General features: G+C 44.7%; 1 protein-coding gene across 2 annotated transcripts; it reads right to left on the reverse strand.

Moving 5' to 3' along the window:
- Positions 1-261: 261 nt before the first annotated feature.
- Positions 262-25,749, reverse strand: cd9b (CD9 molecule b). 2 transcript variants are annotated; one of them, XM_030342247.1, is made up of 8 exons: positions 25,534-25,749; positions 7,088-7,190; positions 3,738-3,835; positions 3,276-3,350; positions 3,051-3,152; positions 2,528-2,617; positions 2,101-2,184; positions 262-951 (listed from the first exon to the last, which is right to left on the reverse strand). In XM_030342247.1, the coding sequence occupies exons 1-8, from the start codon at positions 25,600-25,602 to the stop codon at positions 886-888; spliced, it is 687 nt and encodes a 228-aa protein (XP_030198107.1). In that variant the 5' UTR covers positions 25,603-25,749; the 3' UTR covers positions 262-885. The 2 variants fall into 2 exon arrangements, with proteins under 2 accessions (XP_030198107.1, XP_030198108.1); XM_030342248.1 differs by lacking the exon at positions 25,534-25,749 and adding an exon at positions 11,564-11,862.

Raw genomic sequence — 25,749 nt, forward strand, 5'->3', positions numbered from 1 at the left:
ATTTGTATTAGTAATCCGTTGTCAGACTTTGATGTAAAAATTAAAGTTAACACATGGGGCTGAAAAACTGAAATTGTTTTTGGTTTTTATTTTAGCGCATCTGGATAGTCTTACACAATTAAATTAATGTATGCACTTTTCTCATGGCACCTGTTGGTTTATCAAGATTTGTATTTTTGTTGACAATGAGATTAGTCATGTCATCATCTGTAATCATCTGTAAGAACATAGTTGAATCATGCCGAAGAAAGTCCACCGAGGTCTACCTGATTAGTTTATTTGCCATCACAAATGATACAATCTTTACCTGTCAAAACAACTTGCATTAGAAGAAATCCAAGTTTCTTAAATTAACACAAGTCAACAGTAGCTGAAAAACTAGACTGCACAGGCTATTTTAAATTCATGTTAAACAATTATGTGGGTCCGATATGCAGTTATAACGTACATCATGTGCCAAATATCCTTGTTTGACCGGTATGTACCAAAATGATCGTCCTACATACCACAAAAATAAGTAATCTTGGCCTAGTATCCTTCATACTCATCCATATACATAGATTAAAATAAAAAGACAGATATTTAAAGCAAACTCATATTCCTTCGGGTTATTGTAATAACAAATCATGCAACGTATTAAAAAAGGAAGGAGAGGTGAACGAAGAACCCCGCAAACATGAACATCTACAGGGCCGAGAGCCGCACAGCCCCCCAGCTCTCACGGGACCCTTGGTCCATCCAGCAGGGGGCAGTGCCACAGACGGCTAAAGGCTATTGGATTACTGGTAAAAAACTAAATGTATAAAAACAGGGAAATCTAAAGCAGTGACGATGTGGAGGGGCGGGGGTATAAACATAAGTTAATGGAGATGCTGGTGGGCCAGTTTAGACAAAGTCCCGGGACTTCTTGATGGCGCAGCAGAGCAGCATGCTGAAGATCATGCCGAAGATCTGCGAAGGGTGGAGGAGGAAACAAGGCAGCTTGACTCATAAGTGTAAACAAGTGTAAACAAGGCAGCTTGACTCATAAATGGAATTGCAGCTGTTGATCTTGCGACACGTACATTCAGTTTGCCTTTAGATAGAAAAGGTGCGAGCTGTTTTTCTGCTTGACGACTACGGCATACACACCATGTGGTATGGGCACCAGGGGTGGACTGGCCATCTGGCATACCGGGCATCGTCCCAGTGGGCCGTTGACCCAATGTGGGCCGGTCCGGTCCGCTATATATTTTTTTTTCTCTCTCTCTAAATTCCCTCCAATTGGGCCGGCCAATGGGCAACAGAGGGCTAGCAGTGTGTGGCCAGCATCGACACAGATTATTGGTCTATGTTTGTCATTGTCAATCAATCATGGGCTGACAGGCTCAGAGAGCCCTGACAGTGCTGTAAATCACAACAGAAACCAGGGTGGGCTGGACCTCATGGCATGGGCCAGAGTCGTGGGAGTCCGCGACTCCCACGAGTAAGTAATTCATGTCTTAGACTTTTTCTCGCAGCTACAGATAAAAAAAAAAAAAATCTCTATTTATGGTTTCACAATGACTGAGTCACAGTTGAAACAAATGTGTTTCAGCTCTAATGCTGCTACTGTCTGTAATATGTTTCTATTTAGATTATTTGTCAGGATATTTTGTTATTATTGTCCGAGTCTGGTTTTAACTAATGCTGGGCTTACACAAAAAGATTTTCCCATTCACAGACTAAATACAGGATGTATGTACTTGATAAAATTGTTTTAATAAAGTATATGCAGGGTTCTTCCCGTTTGTCTCGTCCCACCCCTAGTGCTGATAATGTAGTGGGCTGGTCTGGACAGAAAATGCCAGGGCTGAATTTTTGTCCCAGTCCACCCCTGATGGGCACTACCCGTGCTCACCCACCATGTTATAATCTATATTACATTATATCTCTATAAAAAGCCTAATATTGCTCCTCAAATTCCCACAAGTTAAAACTCACATTGCAGCACTCTGCACTTTAAAAACTATGTTCTGCAAACCCTTTATTATTGGGTTTCTATCTGTGCGGTCAGCCTGGGGGAGGAGCCATGGAGTGGGTGTACCTTTCGTACCCCCCTCTGGGGAGGTCCACACTCACCATGATGACCCCGATGCCGATGCCCACCCCTCCGATGATGTGCAGCTTGCCGTTGAACACCTCGTCGATGGCAGCGGGGCAGCTCTGGCAACACAAAGACAACCAGAAGATCACGTCAGCCGACCAGCCCCGTCATTCCTCCACCTTACTGGGTACGCACACGTCTGCCACGCCGTGGTCAGATACTATGGCCCAATCCCATTTCTACCCCTTACCCCTCCCCCTTGTTTTGAAGGGGGAAGGGGAAGGGGAAGGGGGAAGGGGCTTAAGGGGTAGAAATGGGATTGGGCCTAACTCTAGGCTCGTAAGGGTTTTGTTGCATTTTTATGCTTTATTATAGAGAGAAAGGTATGGGAGATAGAGGGGAGGAAATGAAGCAAATTATGCGTCCCATTAACAGGGTAAAAGCTGGGTAAAAATGCATTACCGTGGTGATGAGGACCTCCAGGCCCTCCTTCTTGGGGCAGATGTCCTTGGCCGCGTCGATCACGGTCCCTGTGGGGCCGCAACAGTCCAGCTGGGAGGGGGGGACACAACCACCACCACATCATCAGTTCCACTGGTGGCAATACAGACCCCGAGACGTTTAACACATTGGTGATGCAGATCTGATTTGTTCAACAGTGACCTACTGGTGGCAATATAGACGTTGAACACAGTGAGCTATTGGTGGCTATAGCGAGTGGGTGGTCCGCCGATATAGCCTCTGATTTTAGACTTGTTTACAAATTTCCTAACAGGTCATAGTTCGAATTATTCCAGGGAGGAGACATAATATGGGAATGCATCCAAGAATTAAGAGCCCTTATGACAAACTCTGAACTCAAGCGTACAATGACTCCCTCGTTATCGTACGCGTGTTTGACATGGAGCCCTCCCTAGTGAGGGGAGCTGGACCATGGTGGATCCACCGACATGGTTCTGATCCCTGCACCGGTCCCTCGTCTCACCCCAAAGTGGATGAGCCGCAGCGTCTCCTTCAGGGCCTCCTGGCGGGTGTCCTTGTAGTTGGCGTAGGTCTGCTTGTAGAACTCCGTCACGTCCTCCACCACCTAAAACGGCGAGACGGTGAGAGCTCAGTGCCGAGGTTCACAGACGGAAACGCATGAATGCCAGAATCCGAGAAGGAGACGTGTGCGTGCTGCACCCAGGCACGAGTTTGTGGGTCTCCGTACCCGGTCTTTGTTGGACAGGCCCCAGATCCCGGCAGCCACTTCAATCGCGAAGATGACGAGCAGGAAGAAGAAGAACTAGAAAAACAGGTCAACACACACGTTAGTCTCGTCAACAATGTAACTATTTAAAAAGGTCCCATGATACACCACCAGCTGCGAGTGTGATTAGCCGCTACAAGCCGTTTTGCCCTTATGACATCACAAGTGGGCGTGTCCCCCTAGATGTGTGACGGATAGATGAGCAACATTTGCTACAAACCCCTGGGTAGGCTGGTAGACTGATCTATACAGCGTAAATCTAGGTGGACACGCCCACTTGCGATGTCATAAGGGGCCAGTCTTTTCCAAACGGCTTGTAGCGGCTAATCACCCTCACACCTGGTGAGCATGTCATGGGACCTTTAATGTGTGCGACGACAGGTGGAGTGGTGGTGGTAATGGATGCTAAAGAGTCCTCCTCACCAATCCTAGCATGCAGGGAGACTCCTTGATGGCGCCGCAGCATCCCAGGAAGCCCACGACCATCATCAGCGCCCCCGCCGCAATCAGGATGTACACGCCTAGCACACGCAACCCAAAAACGACAGCCACCAACACAGGTCAGGCACGGCACAAAGCCGCACGCAAGATATTAACATTAATTCTTGCAGTGACAAGCATTTACAACGATTATCGCAGTTAATAGTCTAGTCATTTAATAATGGCATTATCGATTTAGACATTTTATCATATATATATTTATATACTTAACTTCCCGATACTGTATTACGAGTATTAATTAATGCATCCTTATTATCAAGTGTAACCAAACAGTTCCAGCACCAGTCGTCATACCGTAAGATCATCTGGATGCCCAGTGGTGGTTTGTTTTCTATTTAGGTTGGCTCTAGATGTGGTTGTGAGGCCGGCTACGACACTGAGGCAGCTTGTTCCGCAACTGTTGTTCCGCAATGTAAGCACAGGCTTAAAATGTGCGTGGCGGACAGTCAGATTTTGATTTCAGAACAGCGAATGCTGGGGTAAATGGTAGTTAAAAAGAAACTCTCTGAAGCCTCTTTAGTGTTGAGATGGGGAGTCATTGTCTGTAGAAGGCAGCTATGAGTCAAAAACATTATGACTCATTTGCAAATATAGATTTGACACAATGAAAGATTGCAGGCAGTGGGAGGGGGGGGGGATTTCAATTAACTTGAGCACGTGTATACAGGCACCAAGATGTTTGTCATTTCTACATCAAATCGGCAACACATCAGCCCACTTTGCAGTCGGATGGAAAAACACGACAGAAAGAAGAGGGAGGAATCATTCTCACTGTGACAGTTCTTGAGATTGAGGGAAAACAAAAGAGTGAAAAAACAAAAGCATCCCTGTTCCAAAACAAAGAGAGAGGCCTGTATTTATTGGCGTGCGCGTGCGTCTGTCCGTGCGCGTGGGGAGGGACAAGCATCACTGTGGACCAGATTTGGCCTCATCTACCCTGACTTCAGCACAGTGCCACCATTATGCCGCCTTGCCCTCATGTGCACGCACACACACACACAATCAAGATGACAGATTCAGCTGGATACACACGCACGCACGCACGCACAAGGGCCAATGCCTGCACAGCCGTCCCGGCACGGTCACTCTGAGGAAACCCTTTTAAAGACACCAACAGGCCTTTCTTTCAACCACCTAGCGCTCCAATCACGGCGCGCTCTCGAGGAGGCCAGAGATGTAAACAAACATTCCTTTGCTGCTGGGTCGTCAGCATTAGGACGCAACATAGTTGGCCACGGGTAAGTGTTGGAGGTTTCCGAGCAGCAAACCTCCGTCCCACATGAAACGCTTAGTGAATACCGCGCAACCCGAGCCTAGGGTGGCCTTTGTTCTTGCGGCCTAAAATGGGGGATCAAGGCCGCCCGTCTGGGGAGGCCATGCTGGCCGCCAGACAGGGCTTAAACAGGGTTCTCTGCAGACAGGAGGTTGCCACAAATTAACTGTGGCCTGTGGTTGATACCCCCCTATCTGTGAGGTAACAGTTGACCGGTGTGTTATCTGTTTGAGTAAGCAGGCCAAGGCCAGAGATAGACAAATGAGGCAACGGCCGCTTGAGGTCAGACACTTGATTCTTTATTCAAGAGCACACCCGGAATGGCACTGTCAAAACACTGGTTAACCTAAAGTTTCAGTTTGGCCAAGACCAGGGCAAGGCAAGGTCACTTGACATAGAAACAATTCAGCACGAAGCAAACAAGGAAGGAATTGATGAGAAACGGGCTGTGGCGTTTGGTTCCTCTGGAATGACAAACGCTGTGGGTTGTGATTGTTGGTGCACTGGGCCTGGACAGCATGACATTTCTCCTGCATGACCGGCTCTGTAGGCCCAGCCCACTAACCGCAGACAATGGCAGATAAGGAGTGGCCGGTCTCTGTGGCAACAGAGGTTGTTTTTTTTCACTAGTACTATGCCGAGGCGAGTACCTGCCTGCTTTAAATCTGCTGTCACCATTCCAGTGCCGAAAAAGCCCAAGATCACCTGCTTGAATGACTACAGACCAGTCGCCCTCACCTCTGTAGTCATGAAATCATTTGAACGCTTGGTCCTCTCTTATCTCAAAGCATCCGCCGACCACCTCATGGACCCCCTTCAATTTGCATACGGACCCAACCGTTCAGTTGACGATGCAATCAACATTGCACTTCTCTACAACATCTGGACAATCGGAACACTTACGCAAGACTCCCGTTTGTGGATCACAGCTCTGCCTTTAACACCACCATCCCCGACCTCCTCCGCAGCAAAGCTGACCCATCCGAACATTCACCCCCTCCTCTGCTCATGGATTACAGACTTCCTCACCAACAGGACTCAGCATGTCAGGCTGGGCCCACATCTCTCACAGCCCCGCACAGTTAACACCAGTGCCCCCCAGGGTCGTGTGCCGTCCCCCCCCTGCTCTTCTCCCTGTACACCAATGACTGCACCTCTGGAGACCCTTCTGTCAAAACCATCAGATATTTAACACTGCACTATCTCAATTCCTATTAATCTATTGCTCATAATGGTACTGTTTGTCCTTGTATGGTGTTTTTGTCTTTCTCTTTTACTGTGTGTTGCCTGCATGGAGAAGAACAATTCAAATTCCTAGTATCTGTTTACATGGCGAAATAAAGTTGAATTGAAATATAAAAAAGAAAACACAAGAAACCAGCACCGTTTCTCGGAGTCAACGCCCCTAAAGGAAAAAGCTTTTGATAATCAAGTTACATATTCCAGGAATCCCACTCAGAGCTTTGCGATTGCCGCTGTAGATCTATTTCTAATGTTATGGTTCCCCACAGCCTCAGCCCACCCAGCACCAAACAGGCATGGAGTGAATGACGAGGGAGGTAAATGGCGCGTGTTCGGTTGAAGATCAACCCCTTTCTGTAGGGTAATCATGTAAGAGAGCTGGTGGGTCGGTGGAAACAAAGATTGGGAGTGTGGGTGATAGGAGTGTGGGAGTCTGCCAGTTGTGGAGAGTTTTTTTTTTTTTTCCCACTTGACAAAATGCAAAGGGGTCTCTAACCAGAGCTGCAACTAAAACACAGAAGTGAAAGTAATATTTGTATGTTATGTATATATTTGGATGTTATTGCAGCCATGGTTAAAAAATAAATTGGAATCTACCAGAGCGGAAAAACCCAGCCACGCATCTGCTGTACCATGCAACTCTGCATTTTTACCATCCCAAATACTCAAACCTAAAAAGAATTAATAACCTATTGGCCATTTCATTTTTGAGCTCCGAGGGCAACACAGCAGTGGTGAAAAGCACCGATTGGCTCACCGGTGAAGAAGACCGTAGGGGCGTCCGGTCCCTCGAACAAGGCCGCCGTCCTGGTGTCGAAGCGCAGCCACAGTCCTACGGCCAGCACGCCCGTCCCGGCCAGCTACAAACACACACACGGTCAGAATGGAGGTTCAAAAATAGTGTTATATTCTGACATGACAAAACCAGGTTTTTACACATTTGTGGGTCGAGATGGCTGGTTTTGCTTCAGGTGTGCAGCCTCGCCCAGCTCCTGTGTCCTTTCAGACTCTGCCAGTTGAGGCCTCTAAGGCCCAATCCCATTTCTACCCCTTACCCCTTCCCCTTCCCCCTTGTTTTGAAGGGGTAAGGGGAAGGTGTAAGGGGAAGGCGTAAGGGGTAGAAATGGGATTGGGCCTTGAAATACACACATACACCAACTCCATACAACATTCTTAAGATAAAAAGGCGTAACATGCTCTTCAAGTGGTTGCAGACTTTCTGTTTCTCTCCCTCTCTCCCCACCAATACAAGACTCCTCACACGGCCTGCATTATAAGCCGCTGACAGGCGACACGTCTCCATGGACTGACTCCTTGAATCAGGGCAGTGGACACAATCCAAGCAGACATGTGTTTGGGTCATATTCACATTCACAAGCAAACTCATAAAAGGATAAAAGCAACGCAAACTCAAAAGACAAAAAACACTCACACCTTTCAACACTATACACACAAAACCTGACAGCTTCCAAAATAAATGGATGCCTAATCACAAACACAGGAACCAGACAAACAAGCCAATGCGGCTCTCGGGTGAGAACACGATACAAGATACGCTCTCTGAGAAGGGGGTCAATGGCCTGCGACGGGTTCATAGAGACAAGAAGCCCGTATTTCTGGTTAAACAACCAAAACTATCGGAGGAGGCCAGGATGTCAACTCAGTAAGTTCAGTGCTGCTTTAATTGGGGCGCGTCTCTAGTAGTCTAGAATTGCTAAAAAGCAAAACTTTGACAACACTCTCAGGCGGGCGCCAAGACAACCTAACGCCAGTGATGCCTTGACAAGCACTCGGTGAACTGCTGTTTGGCATAACAGTTGACAAGAGCATGAGACACCAAAATGACTACTAATGCTCTCCTGACCGCCGACTAAATGATTCCTTTACCGCAAGTGATTCCTTCCAGCCGGCATGTCACACACACAGCATAACACCAGAGTGACGTCTTGTGTTGCAAAAAAGGCTTGTTGCAACACCAGAGTGACGTCTTGTGTTGCAAAAAAGGCTTGTTGCTGGCATTCTCGATGTAGTGGTAGCCCGTTAAACCACAAAAACACATCAAGACAGAGCGTGGGCCGTGGAGAAAGAGAATGGCCTTCTTGGCGGTGTGTCCCACATTGCACACATGCCTGGTTAAGTAAAGACATACCATAGAATTTGTCTTTGGAGGCCGCAGTGGTGTGAGGAATTCCCAATGTGGTCAATGTGTTGCTTTTTATTTTTCGCTTTTCAATAGCCCAGTGGTTACTGTGTGGAAGCTACAGAGGTGGAAGTGAAAGAGTCAGCCTGGCTACAGTCATCACGGAGCAGACGTAGCGTCAGCACCTCAACCAGGGTTAAAAGAAAAACAGGGGTCATACGATTTAAATCATTACTCAAACCTACCCATGTTGCAGCAACATCACCTAGAACTACAGGGGCACTATAGCAAACCACTGGGATAGAGAATGAGGTCTCTTAACGGATGGTGTTCAGGTGTTCTACACCTAAAGATCTCAAGTAAGAGTCCCCTGTAAACACTTTACAGGAGATTCTGATGTTTAGACATTTAACGGCCTACTACAAAGCTTCCGAAACTGGCACATATATAAAAAGGACAGCTTTATGGCCACCCGTCGTTGAGATAAGATTTAGTCTATAAATTAACCCAAGCACCCTTTCCTAACTGCTTCAGCGTCAGGAAATTGGATTGGTTTATCAATCCATGGACAAACTAATTGTAAGTAATTGGACCATCACAAAAAAGATTAACCTTGTCCCTATACTACAAAAAAATATTCGAGGACTATGCAGAAGTGTGTTTTGCTTTGCAATAGCAGCACCTCCCTCACTGCCTTGAATCAGCATGAGTTGTAGTAATATAAGCCATAGAGGAAGTTGGAAGACTCAACTGTCTCAACGGTACTGGAATCAAAGGGGAACCCCCTGACCGCTTTTCCAGCAGCGAAACAAAACCCAAACCAACGTTGAATGAAGGATCAGTCGTGGAGGGGGCTGCATACCATCTTGAACACTACCTCGATGTTTGTTAAAAAAATTAACAACCATGGAGGTAGAACTCTTTCATCTTCCTGTTCTGAGTAGTGGCATGAACCTACTCCTCATCTACTTGGCTAGAGATTGAGACCTCATCCTTTTAAATGAGTCAACCAAGCCTGCCAATTCAATGATACGTAAATTCACCTCACAAAGCACTCATGAATAGAAAAAAAAAAAGAAAACCTTACCACTTTGGCTTGAGAGACATTTGGCAGAGTTAATTATTTAAGGCATTATCGTTGCCTCGTTAAGACTAACAATGACAAGCGTTAGATTCACGTGACTTTAAAAAAGGATGCAAGAAGTGTGCATGCCGTTTTGCACCAACTGCGCTGCCATGATAGTAGCAAAAGTGTCAAGTGCATGACTCTTTGATGTTGTGATGCACAGGATAGGATTTGTGCACCGGTCACAGACTTGTGAGCTCGTAGACCCTATTTAGTGTTTACAATGGTAGAAAAATATGTATGTACATATGTACTGTTACACATTTGTGACTTTAGTGTACGCATACAAAATCTGCAGTTATAGGTGCTAAAGACTTTTGCTACAATAATATCTTGATAAGAATGTAACACACATACAAACACAATCAGCCCACATGTCGGTAGTAAAATGTCACATAAACTAGCAAAGTGAAAGTTATATTCTGTAAAACATCTACCAAACTTTAAACTTGGCCAGGGAGGACACATGTTTGTGTCCCTGGCCTTAAACCTCATCTTGCCATGACAACTGAATCCATCAGATTTTTGAAACAATCTAATCTCCCTCCACATTCCCTGCTAGTGGAGGGGAACAGACTAGCCACTTGTGGTTATCAAGTTAATATTTAATTGTAATGGGTTCTGCTTGGTTTAATGTACAAGATTAAACCAACGCTTGAGCTCGAACTCTGGTGCCCTAGAGAGTGCATGCAGCTCTTATTGAACTAATTCTAGGGCTAACTTGAAACTACCAGGAGAGGACATTAGCACAGATAGGCTTATCTCGCTAGGCTATTGTCTTTTTAGTTTTCTATACGGCGAGTTGTACTGTTCAGGGAAGAGATGTGATGTGATTTGCGATAATTAATTAAACAGGACGTTTCATTGATTATCTGCTATTATACCACGGTCTGCGGGAATACTCGATTCTGATTGGATGCAGGGTGTGCATTAACTCCTGATATACGGACACCTGGACAAGTAGTTCCGTCAAATTGTCTGTTTACCGTTCTCAATTAATGCGCTAGCTGGCGTATCGTCTCTAAAATAGTAGTAACCATGGCAATGGGAAACAAAACAAAGCTCAGCGGACTATAATACCTCCCGCTACCTCCCGTTCTAAAGTCGTAGCTATGGTCCGTCCTAATTACTGGAGGAGTGAACAACGTTTCCGTTGCATGAGAACCCAACGGGCGTGTAATGGTGGTTCCGGGTATTAGTCGGACCCTCAGGCGTAACCAGGGAAACAAATGTATGTTTTGTGGAAAACTTTATATTCAGATTGTAAAACGCATGAAAATATAAATTAATGGTCTTAATTTGGTCACCGTTGGTAAGTGACCGTGGTTTTAGCGGGATAATGCCCTTCGAGGTGTCCATTATCAGGAATTAATGGACTTCGCGGAGGTTCACGCCTCCACGTCGTCCATTAATTCCTGATAATGGACACCTCGTCGGGCATTATCCCTTACTTAACTGATTATTATACAATGATCTGCCATGCCAAACTACGGCATAGCTGGTTGATCCTGATAGAGAACCTCTTGGCCGAAATACACGAAACCGCTCTTATCTCTCCGTTTATGTTCGGTCGTGTGAAGTTGTATCAGTCATGTTTATAGAAGAGATTAATAAAACAGTGTCCGTCCTCAAAATTACAGAGCTAGACTTGTAACCATGGTTCCCGAAGGGCAGCTCTTTGTTCAATATAAACCCAATAAAAACAGTTTACCGATACCCTCAAAATATAATAATATGTAGATTGAGGCAAGTTACATTAAATAAGGTGAATCGCCGCAAATAATACAAAACCGAGAGTGAACAACAACATTAAGTATCGTCCAGCACTGAATGTTTTGACTCAAAATAATCCTCACATTCACGCACTCACGCTTTCACCATGCTAGTATCTGGGATAAAACAAGCACATTATAATCAGGACCTTGTGGACCTTACCCACATTATAATCAAGACCTTGTGGACCTTACCCAGAAGAGAAAATTGAAGACAAACATCAAGTACTTGATGCACTGGATTGCCGCCATGGTCTCGGTCGAAACAAGAGGTACAACACAAAAATCTCCTCAAAGCGAGAAAGAACCTGCTCTTTTTAGAGAGTAATCCCGCTTCTTCAGTGGGGGAAGAAATTGAAAGAAGGTGGGACACGGAAAGGGTATTCTTTTAGGGCTGTGAATAGGGCCACACCTTAACGTGGCTCACCTGTGATTTAAATTGTTAACGTATCACGCGCAGCCGAGGGGCGGGGCTATAGGGTGATGGTGTGATCCAGATGCTCCGGACACCCTTCCGAGTTGCTTTTGACGTCCTTTCCGGCCTCGGAACATTTGTGCCGTTCCCGTTCCTCTTTGTGATTGTGTCATGAAATTTGCTAGTCGTTGTTTATTGTTAGCTACATTAGCCTCTTTAGCAAACCAGCCCGAAAACAAATAACACAACTTTGCATCAGCAAGACCGTGCAATGCATTACTTGGTGACCGGAATAAAGTAGCAAAGTAATCAAGGGTGTGAGTGACATTAAAATGGCCAACGTGGTTCAAATACAAAGAGAGCGTCATCACTGCTTTCTGTCGACTCTCAGAAGTCCGAGATTAAAGCCGCATTCATGGCTGTTTCCCAGATTGAAGGAAGCATGCTCAACGGCCAACCATTTAAAGGCCCACTATGCAACCTTTTTTGCCAAAATGACATTAATTATGCTGGTTGAGAGCTATTCTGATGATTCTGCAACCATTCCTGGGTCGTTTGGTGGGTGTGTCATTGCCCCATGTAACCTATCCAAGGAAAAAGCGCATAAAGCCCCCAGTTACCTCTGCGACCTCCTCCAAGAATACACTCCCTCCCGCTCAACCTCTGCTGGACTACTATGTATCCCCACATCACGACTCACTACAATGGGTGCCCGGTCATTCAGCTGTTCAGCACCCAGGCTCTGGAACTCCCTCCCCCCACACATAAAACAGTCAGACAACCTTACAACCTTCAAGTCACAACTCAAAACTCTCCTGTTCAAACTCGCACACAACGTCTAACGTGATTGTTTGTTTGTTTTGTTTTGTCTTGTTTTTGTTTTATTTATTTTTTATTTTTTATGTTTATTTATTTATTAAACGATGTATGATGACTATATGCTCTGTAAGGTGACCTTGGGTGTCCTGAAAGGCGCCTCTAAATTAAATGTATTATTATTATCATTATTATTATTATTATTATTATATGCAACTTGCTCTGTTCGGACCGACACAATCCGTATGTGACGCAGCGGAAGTATCCAATCGCGCCTCGAAAATGTAGTCATATTGTAGTTTCGAAATTTCTGACGGCACAGACACACACCCAGACATGGCACCGGCTAGATTTAAACAGCCAGTTACGAGGCAATTGTTGCATTCTTCATGGATCAATCGACTGATAAGGGACCCAAGAGGCGACTGTCGGTGGAACAAAAGAAGAATGGACCAGAAAAGAGATCAGACACGAGTGAAAGGGGAACTATGCAACTTTTTTGGCTTGATTTACCTTAATATAACAGGCGATATAAGAGTCATTGCGATGGTTCTATTATACATTTTTGTTCGTTGTTTCGACTCCCCCTTGCGCATCTTGGCGGAGAAAAGGAATATGTTTCTGCCGGCGACCCGCCGCCCACTCTCGCGGGAGTCTCGGGTCTCGCGAAGTAACGAATTGCTTTACGGCACAGACCCCCAAACACGGAACCGGCTCGATATAAACACAAGTAACTAAGGGATTGTTACATTCATCATAGATCAGCCGACTAAAAAGAGACAGAGAAACCCAATGTCGGAGGAACAGAAGAAGAGGAAAGGGAGACGGACCGACAGAGAGGCCAGACACGAGTAAACGTTGGGCAAGCTTTTCAGGAATAGCGTGAACTGAAAGAAAAAGAAGACTGCAAATCAGACGCTGACTTGGCCGTGTTGCTTTTATAATTAAAGTACCCTTGGGTGAACTTTGTCTTCGTGGTATTCTTGATGTTGATAGTCTCTGTACAAATGTGTTTGCTCAACCATTTTGTTGTGAGCCCTGTAAAAATCGTATGTTTCTAGCTTGCTTGGTTGCAACCATATAAACACCTTTTGTTTCCATGGGTGTTTTGCTGTTCGTCTGTCTCGTCCCCCAGATACAGACTGGATCCCCGAATCCAGGTTCTTGTTTATTTAGATTATTATGTTGGCCAACACTCTGCTACGGCCACACCAAACGCGTTGCTCGCGTTAGGGGCGTTGAAAATCGGCATTTTTGCATAGGGAACCATTGGTTTAGGCGCGGTACACGCGTTGAAGCGTTGAAGCGTTGCGTTGGGGGCGTTAGGCGCGGCAGTTGCACGTAATTACGCACGTAAACGCAGTAACGCGCCCATCGCACCAACGCCCGGAGTTCAGAAAATTGAACTTTCAACGCTCCAACGCGTGACGCTTAGCCGCGGTAGCCAATCAGCGTGGAGCTTGACCCGACGTCACTGGCAGAGAGTAGTGAGCTTGCACAGAAGCATACGGCCGACATCTTCCTTTTTTCTGGGTGGAAATAGTAACATAGTTACGCCATTAAATGCGTTTATGGAAACATTTCTAGCGAGAAATGTGCATTTTACTTTCATAATGTTCGCTCGGTGAATGTGAAGGATGTTTGGTTTGATAGTTATGACGAAGAGGGAACGCTCCGTTCACTTGCATGGACAGAGTCTCTGGTTGCTAAGCAACCTCAACGTCTTGGCGGACTGCTTCTCTGCTGATCAACACTACGAATGCTGGAAACACACCAGACACACCATGTGAAGTTATTTAACCCGATTATTGTTATTTATATCCGAGATTATTTAATCTAACCCGATCTAAACTCTATCACCCAAACACGGCGGCGTTTGGGTTTCCTACCTCGGACTCCAGCGCAGCCACTGCCGACATTTTTCTTTATTCTGGGTGGAAATAGTTACATAGTTACGCCATTAAATGCGTTTATGGAAGCATTTTTAGCGAGAAATGTGCATTTTACTTTCATAATGTTCGCTCAGTGAATGTGAAGGATGTTTGGTTTGATAGTTATGACGAAGAGGGAACGCTCCGTTCACTTGCATGGACATGGACTCATCTAGCTGCGTTGGCGCGTTGACGCGTTGGAAGCGTTGAACCACCACACACTGGTCAAGCGTCAGGTTAGGCGCGTTACTCGCGTTGTCCAACGCGCGGTTGGTGTGGCCGCACCTTTATGGTACGGCCACACCAACCGCGTTGCTCGCGTTAGGGGCGTTGAAAATCGGCATTTTTGCATAGGGAACCATTGGTTTAGGCGCGGTACACGCGTTGAAGCGTTGCGTTGGGGGCGTTAGGCGCGGCAGTTGCACGTAATTACGCACGTAAACGCAGTAACGCGCCCAACGCACCAACGCCCGGAGTTCAGAAAATTGAACTTTCAACGCTCCAACGCGTGACGCTTAGCCGCGGTAGCCAATCATCGTGGAGCTTGACCCGACGTCACTGGCAGAGAGTAGTGAGCTTGCACAGAAGCATACGGCCGACATCTTTTTTTTTTCTGGGTGGAAATAGTAACATAGTTACGCCATTAAATGCGTTTATGGAAACATTTCTAGCGAGAAATGTGCATTTTACTTTCATAATGTTCGCTCGGTGAATGTGAAGGATGTTTGGTTTGATAGTTATGACGAAGAGGGAACGCTCCGTTCACTTGCATGGACAGAGTCTCTGGTTGCTAAGCAACCTCAACGTCTTGGCGGACTGCTTCTCTGCTGATCAACACTGCGAATGCTGGAAACACACCAGACACACCATGTGAAGTTATTTAACCCGATTATTGTTATTTATATCCGAGATTATTTAATCTAACCTGATCTAAACTCTATCACCCAAACACGGCGGCGTTTGGGTTTTCTACCTCGGACTCCAGCGCAGCCACGGCCGACATTTTTCTTTATTCTGGGTGGAAATAGTTACATAGTTACGCCATTAAATGCGTTTATGGAAACATTTTTAGCGAGAAATGTGCATTTTACTTTCATAATGTTCGCTCAGTGAATGTGAAGGATGTTTGGTTTGATAGTTATGACGAAGAGGGAACGCTCCGTTCACTTGCATGGACATGGACTCATCTAGCTGCGTTGGCGCGTTGGAAGCGTTGAACCACCACACACTGGTCAAGCGTCAGGTTAGGCGCGTTACTCGCGTTGTCCAACGCGAGTAACGCGGTTGGTGAGGCCGCACCATTACACTGATTGTTCTGTTCAACCTAAGATCCTGCGTTCACACCAAAAGATGCATTTGCTGCCCGAACGCGTTGACGCCGAGGTTTTGCGGCGCGGCAAATCAAGTTTTGCGGCGCAGCAAAAAGTTTTGCGGCGCAGCAAAGGTTTTGACGCGCTGCAAACGTTTTGCTGCGCCGCAGTTTTGCAGCGCGGGAAGTTTCGCGGTGCTTTTGAATTCATTCACAACCGACATTATTAGCATTGCATGTCTTAACCTGTTGTGGAAGAGGGAGAGACGTCGGAATGCCCGTCGTTTATGGGTTCATGAGACCATTCGGAGCCTGGAAGGCTGGTGCTGCCTGGCACCTGGGTTTTGTTTGGGGTTGATATGCTAGCCCTTTAGCATACTTATACATACACATACTACTATAGTTTAGTTTAACTGTAAACACAACTACACTACAGAATGCTGATTTGTGGGGTTTTTCGAGCTACTAAATAAGTGTAACGGTAGTGAACTCTAGGTCACTCCAAGGGAGTAACACTGATTGGCTGTTACGGCATGTCACTCAGTGGCAACGCCTCCGTGGCAACGCTGTTGAACGCTGATTGGCTGTCATCACGCGTTTGCTGCCGAAAAGTTGAAATATTTCAACTCGAGCAGCATTTGACGCGCCGCAAAATACGTGAACGCGCCCGCCCGGCAGCGGGCACGGGCATGCCGCGCTGCAAATCAGATTTTGACGCGCCGCAAATCAAATTTTGCTGCCGGTGTTCTCGGCAGCAAATGCTGCGGCAGCAAAGCAGCAACGCGTCTCTACGTTCACTTTGTATGGGATCGTGACGCGCGTCAACTTTTTGCATCTTTTGGTGTGAACGCAGGGTAGAAACAATTATAATCTAGGATATAAATTCTCCCCGTCAACTATAAAAAATGATGGATTTATGTTTATTGCAATACAAATACACCATTTTAAAAATGTATAACCTTGCCTACACTTTTTATGAACATCTATTTCGGACATGGCTCCATGCATTCGCCGGCTTCTTTGAAAACAAATGCACATAGCTCGCGTAGAAGTGCATGGGGAAGGGTCGTCAACGAGTTGTTACGACAGTGTTGTAAAATATCTACTACGAAGCTGTAGGGGGCGCTGTGTAGAGAAATGTGCGTGCCAAAACCAAGAAAACAGCGAAGAAATGCCCGAAGTTGCATAGTGGGCCCAGAGTTCCCGTTGTCTGGTAATTACCGGTCTTTGACCGGAAAAAAATGAGGAGGACCGAAAATTCTAAATGTCTCCGGTCAGAATGACCGATTGGAAATAAGGCCCCGTCCACACGGAGCCGAAACGGGCGAAACGATCCGGTTTCGTTTTATGCTTAATGTTCAAGGCGCTGGTTCTCCACAGAAAAAAGCGGAGCGCATCAACCCTGCGCTCATACAGCATGCGCGCTGTATACAAACATTCAGTCATGAGGAGATTCAACCATTGAGCAGAACAAAATTGATCAGGTCCTATGTTCCCGGTTTTCCCCAAAAAGGGTCCTATGTTCCCCTGTAGCCATACATACCGGGGAGCATAGGACCCTTTTTGGGAAAAGCGGGGAACATAGGACCCTTTTCCCCGCAATCTATCAATCTTTAAAAATATTTAAACTTTGACGCGGCATTCGCGTAAAGACAGCCAATCGGCGTTCAACAGAGTGACATGTCTAACGTAACAGCCAATCAGCGTTCAACCGGCCAACTCAGTGCAGTGCAGTCCGGGGTGAACTGCAGCATGGAGGAGAAAGTGATTGTTGCCGTTTGCGACTCCCGGAGCTCTTTATATAATAGTATATAATATAATTGTATAATAATATCACGGCCAAAAGCTCTGTGCGCCTCCGGATGGCCGTAACGCGTGGAGCTCTCGTAGGGATTGGGCTTCTCGGGGTTTGTTTACCGGCGTATGAATATACTGCGTCAGGTTCTCCGACGTCTCTCCCTCTTCCACAAAAGGTAAAGACATGCGATGGTAGTTATCTCGGCCGGAATTTGGCAGTAATGGTGGAAAAAGTAACAGACCGGGGAACATAGAACCCTTTTTAAAAAAAGGGTCCTATGTTCCCCAGTCACATACATAGAGGGGGACATAGGACTCGGGGAACATAGACACGCTCCCCTATAGACTACCGTAGGTTTATGATCTAAACGGCGGCAAGCTAGCGAAAGCCGGCGGCAAGCTTTGTGGAGCACCGGTATTTAACAACCATGGCGAATCAAAATATGATCACACACTTCTTCTTCTTTATATAGCCTGCCTATCAATTTTTTTTAAGTGCAATAAACACGGACAATATCCAACTGTTTTTTTTCCAATTTGACCGGTAAAATGAAACCTTCCCGGTCACATGACCGGCACCAATTTCTTCTAGCGGAAACACTGAGTGGGCCTTTAAAGGTGCGGCCACACCAGACGCGTATCTCGCATACTTCGCGTATAAAATCGCCATTTTTTCCATAGGGAACCATTGGTTTACGCGCGTATTACGCGTTTCACGCGTATAAGCAACATTTTACGCGCGTATGAGGCGCGTATATTTACACGCGTATATCGCGTACATTTCAAGAGTTACAAAAATGTAACTTTTTTTTTTTTTTTTTTACGCTCATACGCATGACGATTAGCCGCGTTGCCCAATCAGCGTTGAGCTTGACCCGACGTCACTGGCAGAGAGTAGTGAGCTTGGACAGAAGCATACGGCCGACATCTTTCTTTATTCTGTGTGGAAATAGTAACATAGTTATGCCTTTAAATGCTTTTATGGAAACTTTTCTAGCGAGAAATGTGCATTTTACTTTCATAATGTTCGCTCGGTGAATGTGAAGGATGTTTGGTTTGATAGTTATGACGAAGAGGGAACGCTCCGTTCACTTGCATGGACAGAGTCTCTGGTTACTAAGCAACCTCAACGTCTTGGCGGACTATATATCTGCTGATCAACACTACGAATGCCTGAAACACACCAGACACACCATGTGAAGTTATTTAACCCAATTATTGTTATTTATATCCAAGATTATTTAATCTAACCCGATCTAAACTCTTCACCCAAACACGGCGGTGTTTGGGTTTCCTACCTCGGACTCCAGTGCAGCCACGGCCGACAACTTTCTTTATTCTGGGTGGAAATAGTAACATAGTTACGCCATTAAATGCGTTTATGGAAACATTTTTAGCGAGAAATGTGCATTTTACTTTCGTAATGTTCGCTCGGTGAATGTGAAGGATGTTTGGTTTGATAGTTATGACGAAGAGGGAACGCTCCATTCACTTGCATGGACATGGACTAATCTAGGCGAGTGACGTAGGCGCGTATGGCGCGTATGCGACCATTTTTGACACAAAATGGTCAAGCAACATTTTACACACGTATCTCGCGTAAAAATTACGCAGGATACGCGTCTGGTGTGGCCGCACCTTAAGGACGCTACGAGATTTTTCAAGGATGCATCGATGGATCCTCAACGAGCCAAAATATCCACAATCCTTTGCGATCACACCCCGCGTGGGGTATTTAGAAATTGCGTCTGGAAAGCAGTACACATTGCTTTACACAAGTGACGTTTTTCAATGTTTTCAGAAATATTTTGTGCCGTAATGCTTTTTTATAGATTAATCATGTCAATGCAAAAAATTAACCTGTGCGATTCCTTTTTAGGTTTTTGCAACGTAATGATAGGCTATATTTTGATTGATTGATTTGTTTTAATATGTAATTAGCCAATAACAATTACAACAATTAAAATATTTATCAGAGGAGCAGTATTAAAAAGCGGAAGCAGAAGCGCTTCCACACTAGCGAACGCTAGCGAACGCTGAACACTACGAACGCTAGGCAGCACTCTAGCTAGCACTCTAGCCTCATCTCCATAGGACACGACTAGCAAGGAAGTGTTCTAGCAAGGTTACAGCCTTCACTTTGGGAAACAGCCATGGTCCTGGTGATAACCACAGACATATTAAAGAATGGACCAAGGACTGAAAAATGGCTGCCCATTCATTCTTATGAAAACTGGTCAATGGCGCAGGGGATGATGCTTCCGCATCATGGGCGCCTAGACACGCCCTAGTCCGTGACGTACCGGATGCAGAAATATTCTCATTAACTAGCATTGTTAGCATTGTAGCATCATCAGCGAGAGGTCTGCGCGAGCACAGTCACATTGTTTACCGACCATGGAAGTACATGGTCGGTAAATTCTTTGATACTTTTATATTGAGTAAAAAGTTCATGTTCCGCCACGGTCATGCACGTCACTAGTAAACCATAAGTCACCAACTGGGCAACTCTGTTATCAGAATTTGGCCCGAGTTGCCCAACGGAAGTAAAATCATAAGAGCATCATGAGGTGTCGTTCACCTTTCCGTCGCGAAAATGCTTCCCCCATAATGAACGCACCATATGGCAAAAAGGGGGCGTGTCTGAGAGCAATGCCGAAAGAAAGATGGGGGATTTCCTGACTTCCGACTCAGATGCCGCCTTCAACGCAGCTCGGAGGTTCAGTAGCTCTTACGTGTCTTTACGTAACCTTCCCACTCCAAAATAAGAGTGTTCAGGAAACGTTTGTAGGATATGACATAAAACCGGAAAAACAAATCGTTTGTGAGAATAGACTTTATAACAACAACAAGTATGGATGCCCACAGGGACCTCTTTGCGCTCCTTTGCTGAATCAGATGAGTCAGTAATTTAGGACTGCTTGCAATGGCTGAACATGAGGGAGAATTTATCAGTTGATGTTTATAAGTGTAAGCTATAATGTATCGTATTGCAAATGTTAGAATGGGTGTTAAGTTGGCCTCTTAGTGCTTGCTGTTAGTTCACTTTAGTCTATCAATGAAACGGGCAGCCATTGTTGTGACGTCATCTCGGAGCGTCGGGTTGCTCTACTTCCGCACGAAGTTCCGAGGGAAATCTCAGACTTAACAGAGTGTTCAAGGCGATATCCTCCGATCTTAAGGTCCCAACCTCCGAAATTCCCAGAAACTCTGACTGTTTTGAAGGCACCAAGAAGGCTGGCGTCCATGAATCGCAGGCTTTTGGTCCGTTCACATCTCTTGGAATTATGGGGAAAAACATTTTCGCGATGTCGGAAAGTTCTCGTGAACGACACCTCATGACGCTCTTATGATTCTACTTCCGTTTGGCAAATGGGGCCAGATTTTAATAAGAGTTGCCCAGTTGGTGATGGTTTACTAGTGACGCGCGTGAACATGGCGGAACATGAAAGTTTTACTCGATATGGTATCAATAATCATCCATCATATCACATACTTCTATGCTTACATAAGTGCAAGCATAACCAGTGGAAACAATGTGCTTCTCATAAATATGCAAAAGGATAGGCGTACTAGGTGATAGGCTACAAGAAAATAAAGGGGTTTGAACTTTAAACTGATCCTAAGGTCTGTTCGTTTTTTTAGGATTTTACATTCCTAAAACTTTCTATTAGTATCGCCAACACCAAATTGATGGATTGTTTGATTGACTCAAAATCGTCATTATTTTCAATACCTTTATGCTGACCCGCTCAACACATATTTATGTAAAATAATATAAATAATATAAACACAAATTATAATAAGGGAGGTATTTCACCGGTATTGATTTGGAGTCATTGTCACTTACTATGGAAGCAATTGAAACAAAATATTTTCTAATCAAATATTTACTTCAAAAAGTTGCATTACACATTAGCATTCAAAACAGGTCTGCCACATAAACCAGGGAAACCCCTGGTTAAGAGCGCTGAGGTGCACTGCGCTTATCGCGCTGGGTGAGGCGCTTGATCCTGCGAATCTTCACCGCGGTTAATAACCGGCCTATTTGTTCAAGGAAAAAAGGCTAACTATTAGATCCCAGACCTAGTAAAAAACAACCATCTTGAGCAAGGTACGTTTTATTACTCTGTTTTCTGGGAATAATTGACGCAAGCAGAAACCAGAAAACAAGCCGTTTTTTCGTTTTTTCGTTTTGACAGGAAAACGAAAATCAAGATTTCAGTTCGTTTATTCGTTTTTTGGTTCTTACTGAGCGAAACGAATTTACCACTCAATATCTGGTTTCCGCCGGTGGGCGGGTCCTCTTATTGGCTAGCGTGCTTCATTGACCTGTGCTCTTCATAATAAAAGTTCTTCCGTTTGATAATGTCGACAAAAATATTACTTTATCATAGACACTAGCAGACACAGAGGACCACAACACCCACAGTCAAGACTGACACGGCTTCAAATAACAATAATAGTGTTCATAATCATTTGACAATGAGAACTTAACAAGTTATGATGACTTCAGTGCAGTTGATGTTTTTCCACAGTTAATACATGCAGAATAGACCTGAGGGCTTTACTACGACATCATTGTCCGGCTCTGAACTATGCGCTCTGTACGCGTTCACATCAAAGGAGCTGAGATCGCGGGCTGCTGATTTCCTCACAGCCTGAGAGCTATGAGGAATCCAAGTGATTACAACACATTTCTGACAGCTGCACATTGCGCAGGGCTCTCCGTGAGACGCACGCAATTCAACCCATGCACACGCTCACACGCGACACAACTTGCGCCGCTATTTGACAGTGGAAGGGTAGGAATCAAATGCGTCCGGGTGAAATTTCAAAATCGTCCGGGATTTTAATAAAGCCTCAATACATGTTCACATTTAATTTGCGTTGCGTTCCTCTGGGTCTGTCACAAACTAGTTGGGCTACGCCCTCCCATACTCTGTTCTGTTCGCTTTGCATTGGTGGAAGTGAGTAGGGGGAGTGGTTAAGTAAAGCCTTCAGATTGGACGGTTTGACTTTAGAGTTACCGTCATGTTTTGTATTATATTTTTTTACCATTATTGTTTTATAGGGACAAACATTAACACATTTCTCCTGCAGGGGATTGATAAAGTTCTATCTATGTAACAGAAGGGAACACTTACTCATACTCCATCAAATATTCATATTCACTCATACTTTGCACACTTTACCACAGCATTGGCCTACTGAATGCCACAGATATATTTTTAAGCATTGGACTGAATGCCGCGTAAATATAATATATGTTTTGCACGTTTGCAACGTTTAAAAGTTCAGGGAAAGTATATGCCTCTACTGGTGTTGCTTAGACCAATATCCTTTTCAGGCAGTGTTGTTTCTGAATATTAGTGTTAAGGGCCAATAAGGCCTACTATCATACATTAGTCACCATGTCTGTGAACAAATTTGTATGCAGTTACATATTAATATGAACTGCATACCCCCCCCGGGGGGGGTATGCAGACAAAACGTCTGTCTCTGAACTCAGTTCAAAAATGGAGAGCCCTGCATTGCGCATCTGTTGACCTTTATCCATTTACATTAAACAGATAATTTTTTCTTGCTGGAAGATATTTTATATTGTTTTCATATTATTATTTACTGACAGTGATTACAGAATGCGAGTTTGTGTTATATTGAAAGCGAGGCTGGGTGTGCCTATGAATATAGGCTACAGTGAGTTTTTTAAGGTGCTGTACAAGCAAATCATATTGACTACAGTGACAAAGAGTGTACAGTAACCTACTTCATTCAATATTGAATAGGCTACTGTAGCCTACACTATGTAGGCTACTCTTTGCTCATGGCAGTTGTGGCAGTCATTTTAACATGTCAGCAGGCAAGCTTCACTCATTCAAGGATGTATAATGCTTTGTCCTATAGCCTACTTGGAACGTTGACAGTGTACGTTTTAGTGAACACTGGATTACGACGCATTTCAACATAAAATAGCGTGTTAAGCACACGCACGCACGCACGCACGCACGCACGCACGCACGCACACACACACACACACACACACACACACACACACACACACACACACACACACACACACACACACAATGCATTTCGCTGCTAAAACAACAACTTGGGCTGCTTCTGGGTGGATTTTGAACGGGATGTGGGCAGGACGCAGGGTTGCCAGGTCCTGCCTGCAAAAAACGTCCTGCCCACTTCCCGTTCAAAATGTTGAACGATGTTGATTTAAAGAGGCAGGGTTATTTGAAACAATTTATTAAATAAATAGTTGCGAGAGGTCATTCCATCTCCTGAGTTTGCTTCCCAATTATGTCTAGTGTACACCCCTACTGTCCACAAGTACCCCCCCTCCCCTTGATTTTCCTGGGAGTTTTTACTCAGTCGATGTGAGGGCTTAAGGGAAGAGGATGTTGTTATGATGCTCATGCTATGTAAAGCCCTTTGAGACAAACTGTTTGTAAAAACGGGCTATAAAAATAAAATTGCCTTGCCTTGCCTAACCCGCTTGGACTGTAATTCATATTCATGCTACTAGTTTGATCATTGACTGACTACATGAATAGAGATTCTTATAGAGGTCTTATAGTCAAACGGTATAGGGTATATACAAATTTCTATGTGTTTAGGCCAGTTATGAGATCTAGTTAACATCATTAAAAGTCATTTCCAAACACATTAAAGAAAAGAAAAAAACAAAAGCAAAGAGATTTTGCAGCAGTAGCACACTTTTACTTAAACAGAGTGGGATAGGAATCAGGTTAACAAAACATAACATCTAAGCTGTCTAACACATTACCAACGCAACATTGAAACATCATAAAACATCACAAAAAAAACAGCTGGAATACAAAGAGTTTGCTTTGTATTCCAGCTGGCCTGTTATGAGCAAATTTCTATACGCTAGATCCATTCCAAAACATGTTCCAAGTAGGCTATAGGACAACGCATAATGCATCCTGGAATGAGTGAAGCTTGCCTGCTGACACTTTAAAATGACTGCCACAACTGCAATGAGCAAAACCATTTGTTCATAGTGTAGGCTACAGTAGCCTATTCGATATTGAATGAAGTAGGTTACTTTACACTCCCTGTCACTGTACAGAGTAGACAATATGATTGGCTTGTATAGCACCTTAAAAAACTCACTGTAGCCTATATTCATAGGCACACTCAGCCTCGCTTTCAATATAACACGCACTCGCATTCTGTAAACACCATCAGTAAATAATAATATGAAAACAATATAAAATATCTTTCAACAAGAAAAAATAATTTGTTTACTTTAAATGGATAAAGGTCAACAAATGCGCAATTTTCAGCTGTCAGTAATGTGTTGTGATCACTTGTAGGCCTATTCCTCATAGCTCTCAGGCTGTGAGGAAATCAGCAGCCAGCGATCGCAGGTCTGCTCTGCATGTATTAACTGTGGCTAAACATCAACTGCACTGAAGTCATCATAACTTCATAAGTTCTCATTTTCAAATGATTATGAATACTATTATTGTTATTTGAAGCCGTGTCAGGTTGACTGTGGGTGGTGTGGTCCTCTGTGTCTGCTAGTGTCTATAATACAGTAATATTTTTGTCGACATTATCAAACGGAAGAACTTTTATTATGAAGAGCACAGGGCAATGAAGCACGCTAGCCAACAAGAGGACCCGCCCACCGGCGGAAACCAGATATTGAGTGGTAAACTCGTTTTGGTAAGAAGAACCAAAAAACGAATAAACGAACTTAAATTTTGGATTTTCGTTTTTTTGGACAAAACGAAAAAACGAAAAAACGGCTGGTTTTTGGTTTCTGCTTGTGTCAATTATTCCCAGAAAACAGAGTAATAAAACGTACCTTGCTCCATCTTCATATTGACTCATCAATCAATGCAGCACTTACCCAGAATACGAAATTGAAGATGAAAAGTAGGTATTTAACGCATAACTCTCCACCGGTTAGTGCACCCATTCTAGAAAATATGTTATTTCTCTGTCTTTGGTTTAAAATGACAAAAGGAAGAGTGTCGATGTGCGGTCTGCAGCGGCGGTGTTGGCAGGAGAGTAGAGCGCGCTGTGGACAGAATGCCGCTACTTTGAGTATTCATCCTCTTTTGGG

Source organism: Gadus morhua, chromosome 19 (assembly GCF_902167405.1).
Source record: "Gadus morhua chromosome 19, gadMor3.0, whole genome shotgun sequence".
Taxonomy (NCBI): Eukaryota; Metazoa; Chordata; class Actinopteri; order Gadiformes; family Gadidae; genus Gadus; species Gadus morhua.